The following is a 12,215-nucleotide window of genomic DNA, read 5'->3' as shown; positions in this document are numbered from 1 at the left end:
TAAGGGCAGGCTTTTGATGCAGGCTTTGTATTTCCTTTTAATTCCAAAACTGCTCTAAAGCTACATTTTTTGTTCAGTTTATCTCTTTGTTGAGGAGTGAGAGGGAAAGTGGGTGAGGGAGCTGATGAAAGGGATGAGTAAGGGAGATGACCTAGAGGATTTGCACCAAGTCCTCCCTGATAGGAAACTCATTGAGGAGCTTTAAAAATTACCTATGTTAGCTCTCTGTCCTGCCCTTCACTGAATTTTGCCAGCACACATAGGAAAGTTGGCAGGAGAGAACCCCAACCTGTGCCTTAGGCTTTCCTGCTTAGTATTTTCAGTTCAGGCTTTCCTTTCCTGATGCATAGATGGCAGGGATTGTTTGAGTGTGGTTGAGGTGCACAGACATATTTTGCTCTGTTATCTTAGTTTCAGCATGAGGAACCCCCAGGAGAGATGCAATGAGGGCAAACAGTGGTCATAATAATCTGAATTGCTACTGGAAAATGGGTAGTGCTTGTCTGTCAAAGTCCTTACCCTTGTCTGTAGGAGAAATAACATCACTCTTCTGTGTAGCTGTCACGTAATTTCTTAACACCTTTGTTTGTTTGCAGAACCCCATGCATTTAGATGTATGCATGCTGTTTCTTGGAGACCTTTATTCCATTTTTAATGCCTCTAAGCTTTTCAATCACTTTAAGTACGATAGTGTACTGACAACATTGATCCAGCTCTTGCTTCTTGGGGAACTGCAGATTCAGTTCTTGAGTACTAAAACTTTTTTTTTCTCACATTCAGCAGAACTAAGTGGACTACTTGCTGTGCTGTTCAGCATTGCTGTGTGTTGGAAGGTATTTGAACTTTCTTTCCAGATTTATACAGCTTTTGGTTTATTGAAAGTTTTGGTCCAAAAGCTTCCACTTGCTGCCCAGTTCCTTTTCCATTTATTTTTATCTCATATCCCAGACTTTTTTTTTAGGCTGCACAGCAATCTCTGCATCCTGAGGGACAGCCACTCAGTTTCAGTAACAGGTTATGTAGCCAAAGTCTGGCAGCAGTTTCTTATCAAAACGCCTTTGGATCCACATCTCGTGTAGAGGAGTATGATTTACATTTACACTTTGAACAGGCTAAATTGTTTCTTTCTGGTGTCCCTTAGCTTAAGTTTTAAAATCTACCTGCTAAATTAATTTCCAGTGTCCAGGAATGACGAGCGAGGGGAAGCAAGCAGCCGACTCAATATGAGTGATAGAGCAAGCTTCGATTTATTACGGCGCGATTATGTCTTATATACAGTTCCAGTTAATTATGCCTACTAGTCATCTGCTGATTGGCTAAGCTCTAAAGGGTTACATTTTCATACGTCCTCCTACTTGCGGTTTCTGCGGATAGCTAGCTACATTTTTTTTTTCCTCTCTTGTCTACGCGAATTCCTCAAAGTTATTTACAACATTAGGCACAAGGTCAGTGTTTTTCTCAGCTTCCTTATCAGCATGCCTCAGTATAGCTGCAAGGCCTGCTTCAGCTAACTTACGCTAACTTTGTTTCACAAAGATCTTTAAGGGAGTCATGGCCGTGATCACACAGCCATTCTGCAACATTTCCCCCTTTTTCTCTTTGTGCAAGCAAAACTTGTGCAGTTACACGCTTGAGTAATTTTTGAATACAAGAGAGAGCACAGCTTAAACATACGAGTGCAATGATAACAATTATTACTATAAGCAACACACTTTACAACAGCCCTTTTAAACTACCAGGAGACCGCCCTAATAATAGAGCACCATAACTTTGTCCATTAATTATCAGAGGTCCTCGGACACGAGTTGCGATGTTTTGTGGTCAGTTGTCAATTAATGTTGTATCTACTGCTGTTGCCAGGTCCAGGCCGAGGCTCCTTCGGGTGGCGGGTTGTAACACGGTGTCTGCCGATAAGAGTTGGTCATGTCTCCTGGAGGGGGTGTCGTGAAGGTGACAGGAGTCGCGATTGGGGTCGACGCGCTGCGGCTCCTCGCGCTCGGTTTCCCGTTTCCCATCTGCCGACAGACATTGGTGCTGTGTGGTCCCTTTTGGCACCACAGTTGACGTTGTCGACATCGGTCACGGGTATGTCCTGGCTTCCCGCATCGATAGCAGGGGAAGTCTCGATAGCAGGGGAAGTCTCGGCGCGTGGTGGTCGCTGGCTTTGGGGGCGCGGTAGCCCCAGGGGGGCGCAGAGGCGCAAGCACTGCAAAAGCCTGACTTTGGGCTTGCACTAAATCTCTCCCTACTGCTTGGATTGCTTCCACTAGCAAGGCTTGCTGACCTACTGGCACCCAACTCATTCGCTCTAGCATTGTTTCTACAGAAGAATCTTAGGGCAGGGTTACTAAAATGCCTTTGGTGTAACTGTTACTATTCTCCAGAATACACTGGCACAATAACGGCCCTTTCATAAAGTTAGGTATATCTGGTGGGCTCACTGTGGAGGCCTGACTCATTCACTGTACTACGTAACTGACAATATTTTCCAATCAAAGCCTCCCAGGTTCCCTGTCTTTGGTTAGCGGCATTCATCTGATACGTTACAGGGAAAGCTTGTGGGGGGTTGACTTGCTCAGCAATATCAAATATTCCCTGAGCAGCTGCTTCTTGTGCTATTTTTTGCCAATTAATGTGCGTAGAACGCACCAGTTTGTTTACTGTATTTTTTTGTTCCTTTTTTTTTTTTTTTTTTTTTTTTTTTTAGAATTTTGTAATGACTGCCCACTGCTATTTTCTTCCTCAGCAGCACTTTAGTCAGATGTGTCCCCGCCCTCTGGCCCCCCCGAGGCTACTGCACTGGGGGGGGGGGGGGGGGGGGGGGGGGCGAGGCTACTTCACCGGAGGGGGGGGCGGAGGACACGAAGGGTCTGGAGGTGGTGCAGTGGGCTCTATAGGCGGTACAGAGGGCACTGTTTGTGATAAAGGGGGTATTGGAATGTAATTCTCACATGGCATAATTTTTCCTGCATTAGGATCTGCGCTTGCAAGTCGGCTTGTTACTGCTGCAGCAAGGCGCTTTTCTGCTTGATATCTTTTTATACAATTAGTTACTTCGTGCCATGATTTCATCAATTTTTTTGCTGCCTTATCATCATCTATTACTAAATCCCATAAACAATCCCCATAATTACGCCATTCTTCTACTTCAAACATATGCTCAGGATCTGCAAAATATCCTTTTGCTTTACCTAATGCAATTAACCGGGCCAGATCTTTTAAAGGGCCTACTCCCCCGCTTTTCTAAAAAGCATTGTAAAAGTGCTAGCGCTACCTCTTTTTCCATTGTGCACTTGTTAAAGTCCTCTTTGTTGCAGCCTTTTCCCTTGGGTAGCAGCTCACGGACGGCGAACCCCTTCTTGAATTATCCTGGGCTCAAGCACGGATCGGGTACGATGCCAGCATCAGCCGATCTTCTGCTCTCTGGTCGCTGCTACCAGTGCTTCTCCATCCTCGCTGTCCGGTGAAGAACAAGGTTAGGGGTCCCTGTTCGGGCGCCACTTTGACGAGCGAGGGGAAGCATGCGGCCGACTCAATATGAGTGATAGAGCAAGCTTCGATTTATTACGGCGCGATTATGTCTTATATACAGTTCCAGTTAATTATGCCTACTAGTCATCTGCTGATTGGCTAAGCTCTAAAGGGTTACATTTTCATACGTCCTCCTACTTGCGGTTTCTGCGGATAGCTAGCTACATTTTTTTTTTCCTCTCTTGTCTACGCGAATTCCTCAAAGTTATTTACAACATTAGGCACAAGGTCAGTGTTTTTCTCAGCTTCCTTATCAGCATGCCTCAGCATAGCTGCAAGGCCTGCTTCAGCTAACTTACGCTAACTTTGTTTCACAAAGATCTTTAAGGGAGTCATGGCCATGATCACACAGCCATTCTGCAATACAGGAACTAATGATGAGGCCAAGTCCTTACAAGTAGGTGGTTGTTTTTATCCACTGTTTTAATCACAAGATCCTGTCTGGTCTGACAATGTATTGCGTTCTCAGTTTTCCTGGAAATACCAGACCTTTTAGGACTTTACCAAGACCACACTTTAGGTTGAAGATGGAATTAATGAGGCTGCTGGATACATCCAAGTAGGAGCTTTCTTGTGTCTTTTTAGGTTTAGAGAATGGATCTGTAACATCTCACATAGTCATTGAAAGGGATTGATGTCAATTTCTTACCTCTTGCACTCTTTAATGAAGTGAGGAAAAAGGTGACTTTCCCAATGCTGGCAGTTCTGGAAAGATATGTTTTTACCACTCCTCCTTTTGTTCACTTAAAATAATATTGCCTTTCATACGAAGCTTAAGAACCTTTTGGAAACAAGCTAGCTGTCCTCATAGGCTTGCTTGGAAGTGTTCCCCCTTTTATGTGTCAGAGAAAGGAGCCAATACTGCATAGTCTGTCTTGGGAAAAATCTTTATCTTGAGGGTTGGGGGCATCTCAGGTAACATCACACTTTAGGTATGTCACCTCTGATGTATTTTTAAAAGTGCATTGAGCATGCCAAGTGACACACTGCTGCCAGTTTGTGTTTGTACTGTGTAGCTGCTTGCTCTGCCGCTTCCACTCAAGGTTTGATTTCTTCTGGTTATTTTGTCCCTAAAATAGTGAAACGGAGCCAAAGTGTATGGCCAACGCTGTTGTCCACAAAGCTTCCTACTCTTTGCTGGTGCTTGCTGCTTGCTCAGGACAAAAGAAGACTTTTTTCTTTTTGGTGTGAATCAAACCAAACTCTGCAGAGTTTTCTGTTCTGACCTTAGTCACTGGCACATCTGGGCTGCTTTGAGAGAGTAGTCGGATGCGCCCACCAAGGGAAGTTAAAACAGTCTACTGCTGTTGTGGCTGGCGAATGTACAACTTCTAAGAGCTCCTTGGGAACTGGTTGGTTCAAGTTCATATTTCTTTCATAATGCGAATTATTTGCTGTATTTGATTTTGAAGGAAATCACTTAATGCTACTTTCTCCCATTTCCTTGCTGTTTGTTGTGCTCAGTTTTGTCAAGGCAAACAAATTATCTGTCATATTTCTTGTGGTGTAGTAGGCTAGAGCTGCAGTGACTCCTGTGTAGGTATTATGGAAAGGTGCTTATATTAAAAAAAACAAACAAAAAAAACCCCCCAAAAACCCAAACCCAACAAAAAACCACCCATCTTTCATGAGCACTTGAATATTTCTACTGGCTTGTTAGGTTTAACTAATGAGCCTTGAAAGGCTAACCCAGGGGTCCTCGAACTACAGCCCGCGGGCCAGATACGGACCCCCCCAGGGTCCTCAATCCGGCCCCCGGTATTTACAGAACCCCCCCACCGGGGGTTGGTGGGGGGAACCAAGCAGCCGCAGATGACTGCCTGCCCCTTCATCAGCGCTGGCCCCCTGGTTAAAAAGTTTGAGGACCCCTGGAACTCTTACAATTCTTCCTGTCAGGGGAGCTGCAGCATTGTCCTTTAATTCCCCTATTTATCTGGGATTTGATGCCAAATAGACTTGAACTTTTGTTTTGGTGGCAGTGGTTACATGTGATTTCAGATGAGTCTGACTAATTCTTTTAGGCAAAACATCTTGCAATTAGCAACATCTCACTGGTCACTTTTTCATATATAGTTCCATAGCTATTTCCATTTGAGGCTAGTAAAGTAATTATATATAGTGACAGAACACATTCTGCATTGAACTCCTGAAACTGGTGCCTCAGAATAATATTCTCCTTTGTCTTAAACAAGTATAGTGTTTAAAAGACAAGACAACAATGAAACTCATAGAAAATGGAGAACAAAACAGAGGTGGCTGGAAAGGTGATAGCAATATCACTTGGACTCATTGACTTATGTTTTTTTTGCCAGTTCCAAAGTAGATGACTTATCAACTGCTATTCTGAAGCAGAAGAACAGGCCCAATCGGTTAATTGTTGATGAAGCCATCAATGAAGACAACAGTGTTGTGTCACTCTCCCAGGTGCGTAATCTATAAAAGCAAAGCATTTAATCTGGTAATACACAAGCGGTTGCTATTAACTTGAAATGTAGCTTTGCAACACGAACCTAAGTATTTTTATCAGAAGCTGCAGCAGTTACAAGTGAGGGAGTGTTGTGGCTTAATCCCAGCCAGCAACTAAGCACCACACAGCCACTTGCTCATTCCCCTCCCCCCAGCGGGATGGGGGAGAGAATCGGAAGGGTAAAAGTGAGAAAATTCATGGGTTGATATAAAGACTGTTTAATAGGGAAAGCAAAAGCTGTGCACATAAGCAAAGCAAAACAAGGAATTCATTCACCGTTTCTCATTGGCAAGCAGGTGTTCAGCCATCTCCAGGAGAGCAGGGCTCCATCAAACATAATGGTTACTTGGGAAGACAAATGCCATCACTCTGAATGCCCTCCCCCCCCTTCCTTCTTCTTCCCCCTTCTTCCCCCAGTTTATATACTCAGCATGATGTTCTATGGTATGGCGTATCCCTTTGGCTGGTTCAGGTCAGCTGTCCTGGCTGTGTCCCCTCCCAATTTCCAGTGCCCCTCCAGCCTTCTTGCTGGCAAGGCCCAAGAAACTGAAAAGTCCTTGACAAAGTATAAACATTACCCAGCAACAACTAAAAACATCAGTGTCCTATCAACATTGTTCTCACACCAAAGCCAAACCACAGCACTGCACCAGCTACTAAGAAGAAAATTAACTCCATCCCAGCTGAAACCAAGATGGGGGAGGTAGGTTGTCTTGTTTTCTAACGCTCTTCCATGATAAAATATATTTTGATTCTCAACTTTTATGATTCAGTTGAGCTTGTGTCCTTAGTCTGGCTTCAGGGTTAGCTCTTGACTGGGTGTTGTGGGAACTTCTGTCTTTGCAGATCTAGTATATTGCTTCCAAGATGTAATTCTTCAAATTCAATAACTCTCCTTCAATTTTTGTTTTGTCGAAAGCTTGTCCTAATGCTGTTATTGTTTACAGGCAAAAATGGATGAATTGCAACTGTTCAGAGGAGACACTGTTCTGCTAAAAGGAAAGAAAAGGAGAGAAGCAGTCTGCATTGTTCTGTCAGACGATACCTGCTCAGATGAGAAGATTCGCATGAATAGAGTTGTTCGCAACAACCTGAGAGTGCGCCTGGGTGATGTGATCAGGTGAGGACTACTTTGCTAACTGTTGTATATCCCTGGGTTGCCTAAATTTGTGTGCTGGCTCTGAATTGATTCAGTCTGTAGCAGAGGCAGGGGGTCTTCAGGAAGTATTCTTATATCTTCCAGAGGAGATCACAAATATTTTCAAGTGTGTGTCATATTAGGGATCTCTGTTTACTTTTGTATGTGTTTCTGGCTGTATGCATATTTGGATTAATACTAAAAAAATTATGCTAAAGATTACTGAAATCGCTTCAGGACTTTCACTAGCCCAGATCCTGTCATTAAGTAGTTCAATTATCCCGCTGTTGTCACAGTCATCTTCCCAAATTCACATTGTCAGACGAATTCACAAGTTTTTCTTGTCTAAATTTTTAATGTCTACAAAGTAAACTGTGGAAAGCAGTAAGCAACATTGTAATTGATCTCATAGTATGGTTAGCTCAAGCACTGAGCTGCCCTATGACAAACAGAAGTTAAAACTTGCTAGAAATGAGTGACAAATGTGAAGCAGTTAAATAGCAAGATTAAAAATCCTTGAAAGTTGTTACATTCCAATTTTTGTTACAAAATAGTTAAAAATTAGGAATGCTTTAACAGTGTTGCAAGAGTTTTGTGCAATGCTTGTAGAAGGTAGTGGGGAAAGTATTGAAGTATACATCTTCACTTACAGGAGGCAGGTTCCATTCTGTGATGGGAGTGGGGAGAAAAAACACGTGAGCATTTCTTAAACATAAAAATGCTGATTTGCAGGCTTAAATATATGAGGGCTGACAGCTCTTCTTCCTGAGCATCTTCCTAATCTGCAATATCATGCATGTTCTGTGAAAATTGGAGCCTGATTTCTGACACTAGACTTCCAGGGGTGATATCTGGAATAATCTTTAAATGCAAAATGTTTCATGTGAACTTTGTAGAGAGGAACAAGTCTGTTCACATCTTTCTACCACTAGAAAATGCAAGTTTTAAATACAACTGTAGTTGGAACAGAACAGTGCTTTGAGCCGGTCTATGGATGTAAAATAAAGGTGAATCCTTACGTTAACTTGATGTGAGGTTACTGTTGGAGTAATTTTTAGTTTGACAGTTCAGATACAGTCCCAGCAGAGATGGGGAGAGCACAGCTGTAGTGGTTCTCAGCCTTTCAGATGTTACCAATTGCCTTACCTTTGTTGCAAGGGTCAGAGACTTTTCACACTTCTTGCCCTCAAAATTTTTCTTGCTGATCTTTAAGTACTTATTGTGTTACTTTCTGTGGCCTGGTTTCTGCCGAAATCCAGATTCATGAGCTAATTGCTTCCTGCTTGTAGTCTGTCAACTGTTTTCCTTCTGGTGTGGTCTGTCTTTTCCTTTACCCTTCTGCTATATCCTCTCTGTAAAGCCTGTGGTAAAAGAATCTATTAAGACTCTTGAACAAAGTAGTGTATTAAGTTGCATGCTCAGCTGCAGTTCCATATAGGCTTTTCTTAGCTGGCAAAGCCAGTTTGAGTTTTCTGCCTCTCTGCTACAGCTTGATGCTCTGAGGTGTCACTACAATAGGCTGTTGGCCTACACTGTAAAATAATAGCCAAAATGTTTATTTAAAAAGGGGAAAGGGGCCTTCAGACATTAACCTAAATGTCAGTCTCCGCAAAGGGGGATTGACAGACACATGGTTACCCTTGGTTGGTACTGTGAGAGCCTTTGCTCAGAATCAGGGTTATCAGCAACAGGAGCTCTATTCTATGTAGTAAGTTATGAGAGAGAGAGGGGAAGGAACAGTGCTCCCCCTAGCTCCCTTTCCCTTACAGTTGGTTCAGCAGTAGCTCCTTGTTGAAACAAAAGTTAGCTCATGACTCTTGCAGGTCTTTAGGCTATATTAGTAACTTTTGAATGTACCTTGGGCATGGCAAGGGGGGGCTACAGAAGAGCAGGGGGTAAGAAGAAAGTATGAAACTCCCCAGCAGTTTTGGATTGGGCTGAGAGGAGTGAAGGAAAGCATGCGTTGTGAAAACTAGTTCTATGATGGGCATTATTTTTGCCTTGTCAGCATTCTTATGCTGGTGGGAAGTCTCGCCAGGGCTTTGGAGGGTCCTTTCTGGCATTTGTACTGGCCTGGGAAGGGACATCACTGCCTTTTCCAGACTTGGGTGTAAGTCTGGGATGATATGACTAACTGGAGTTTTCTTCTGTTGCAGCATTCAGCCTTGCCCAGATGTGAAATATGGCAAACGTATTCATGTGTTGCCAATTGATGACACAGTAGAAGGGATCACAGGGAATCTGTTTGAGGTCTATCTCAAGCCGTACTTCCTGGAAGCATACAGACCCATCAGGAAAGGTAATAGCACCTGTTATTGAAGTCCTGATGGCAGACAGTGTGAGCTACTCCTGAGACTGAATAAAGAGAAGTTCTAGAAACTTGCACAGATCTCCATGAAGCATTAGACCAGGGGTCCTCAAACTACAGCCTGCGGGCCAGATACGGCCCCCCAGGGTCCTCAATCCGGCCCCCGGCATTTACAGAATCCCGCCGCCGGGGGTTGGGGGGGGAAAACCAAGCAGCCGCAGATGACTGCCTGCCTCTTCATCAGCGCTGGTGCTGGTTAAAAAGTTTGAGGACCCCTGCATTAGACTGACATCTGTAGAGTAAGATTTTGCTGGCGATGATTTAATTTCCTAATCTTCAGAAGAAAAGGTGATATCTGTTGCTGGCTGGCAGACCAGCTTGATAATTGTCCTGGGTTTTTTGTTTGGTTGGTTTTTTGTTTTTTTTTTTTTTTTTCTCCCCTCTACATGGGATGGGAGAGCATCAGAAAAGGCTCTCGGGTAAAACTCAGTTTAATGAGATTTCCCCCCCCCCCCAAGTTGCTACCACTTGATGGGATTGGGGAGTTGCCTGCATATTAATGAATTGGTTGGATATACTAACTGGCACCCTGACTATTTCAAAGTAATTTAATTAATAACTGGGAGAGTGCATAAAAAACAAATATACTTTTAGAGTTGTGCTAGTAGCACTTCTGCTGGAACAAATAGGTCCTAATGTAGTATAAACACAAGTTGAAGTTATTCTGCTTCTGGAGACAACTAGTTATAATAACTTTAAAATGAATTGTTCTTAAGTTGGGGCTTCTTGCCTGTTTTAGAAATGTTGAATTGAAACTGAATGGAGAAGAAATGTGATTCCTTGCCTTTGTGTTTTCTATTTAGGCAGAGTATTCTTTTCTGTTGTTTGCTGCGTCTATTGGATGAAATTTGAGTACTTCAACTGCTACAGATCTAAATGGTGCTCGGGTAGTCGCAATACATACAGCTCTTGAGTTTGAAATACAGAGCAGTGTTAAAAATGCCAGCAGTGTATGCCTATGTAACCCACTTTCTTGTCATCTGGGGCTGCTGGTGTAAAAAGGCTGATATTTTGCAGACACCTGTTGCAGCAGACTACTGTAATATGGGGTTTTACAGGTGACATCTTCCTGGTGCGTGGAGGGATGCGTGCAGTGGAGTTCAAAGTGGTGGAGACAGATCCAAGTCCTTACTGCATAGTGGCTCCAGACACAGTGATCCATTGTGAAGGAGAGCCCATCAAACGAGAGGTGAGCAGAATCCTGCCATGTGGTTCTACTGAATCCCCTCTGTCTGAAATCTGTTTCGGTGACAATCCTTGAGAGCAGCAGTGTTTGCAGTTCCTGTTTTTGGCATTTTGTGTATTGGATGTAATGATTAAAATCTCTAATTTCAGGAGATGAGCTGCTGCTGAAGGTAGAGAAATAGGCTTCCAGTATCCTCCTTCAGATGCTGAGATAGCACCAATGCTTAGGTTTGCTGATGAGATGCCATACTTTGGCAGCATCTGGGTTTGCATCTGCTCCCAGATATCTCATGCTGGGCTTAGATGCATCTTTCAATTCCAAAGTTCCCTTGATCCATAGCAGGGAGGGCTTACAATGTTGCTAAATTTCATGCCATGTGAAAATAAAGCAATTGGTGTCTAGCCTTGAGTGTCCCAAGCTTGAGGCAGCCCGAGTGGATTGTCTGTCAGGTCTTGGCCACCTTACTGTTACAGAGTAGGAAATCTCAAGAGAAATGAGCTAAGGTGGTTGTATACTTCACAAAATAAGTGCCTTTTTACTACCTGCAAATCAGGGTGAGTGCTGGTTTGTAGTTAGCTGCCTTCTGAAAAATTCACCTCCTATTTGACATTTGTGAGACTATGTCTGGGCACTGGATGAGTCCAGTTTGGGCTCTTTGGTACACAGCAGAGACAGGTAGGAGCAAGTTCAGCCAAGGCCACCAAAATGATGAAGAACTGGAGGTCGGAATGAATGAGGAGCAGCTGGGAGAGTGGGTTGATGCAGCATGGAGAAGGGAAGGCAAAGAGGCAGGCTTACTGGCAACTGCCTGATGGGAAGGGGTGGATAACCAGGCTCTAAGAGCTGTGTCCAGGGATAGGACTAGAGACAATGGCACAAGCTGGATCAAGGGAAATTCCCAGTAGATAATTAGGAAAAAGGTTTCCCCAAACCCTGGAGCAAGGCCTGGAGATGGCAGGAATCTCCAGAACTGAAGACCTTCACTACTTGATGGGGCCAGACCCTGAGCAATCTGCTTGAAGTAGTAGCTCCTGTTTGTGGGGCTTGGACTGAGCCCCTCTGAGATTCCAGGCTGTGTTATTTTATTATTTTAGTGTGGCCTAATGTTACAGATAACTAAGGCCAGTAGATTTGGACAGCCAAATGAATGGATGCTGTAGAACTATACTGAAAGAGTTGGTTACAGTTGGTCTTATCTGCATATCTGGATCTTAACATTCTCTGTTAGAGTCAATCCCAAGAGAAAACGCTATGTCAGAGAACTGTATGGTAAAGGTATGTCATCCTTAAAAATATCACTTAAGGAATAAGTATATTTTATACTGGGCTTCGTTGTCTGTTATCTTTGTTAGCCACATCAGAGGGTCACACAACTTGTTTTGCACTAGAGTCTGTAGGGGTCCTGGCAGCAGAGACTGTCACTCAGGAGAGTGGGCTTCAGTGAGGTCTAGGTACATGCAGGCATTTCCCTTTGCATGTCTGGGAAGAGACAACTAAGAAACAATTGTAGAAGACAACAGGAAGA

General features: G+C 43.6%; 1 protein-coding gene across 1 annotated transcript in view; it reads left to right on the top strand.

Moving 5' to 3' along the window:
• LOC129783028 (transitional endoplasmic reticulum ATPase) overlaps positions 1 to 12,215 on the top strand; it is a 34,371-nt gene that overhangs the window by 5,504 nt on the left and 16,652 nt on the right. The window contains exons 2-5 of the mRNA XM_055792684.1: positions 5,844 to 5,955; positions 6,946 to 7,118; positions 9,293 to 9,435; positions 10,563 to 10,693. Coding sequence (XP_055648659.1) covers positions 5,844 to 5,955; positions 6,946 to 7,118; positions 9,293 to 9,435; positions 10,563 to 10,693 — 559 coding nt within the window. The remainder of the gene's footprint in view (positions 1 to 5,843; positions 5,956 to 6,945; positions 7,119 to 9,292; positions 9,436 to 10,562; positions 10,694 to 12,215) is intronic.

This window comes from Falco peregrinus, chromosome W (assembly GCF_023634155.1).
Source record: "Falco peregrinus isolate bFalPer1 chromosome W, bFalPer1.pri, whole genome shotgun sequence".
In the NCBI taxonomy this organism is placed as follows: Eukaryota; Metazoa; Chordata; class Aves; order Falconiformes; family Falconidae; genus Falco; species Falco peregrinus.
Note: the sequence above shows the minus strand (reverse complement) of the source record. Positions and strands in the feature narration are given on the sequence as shown.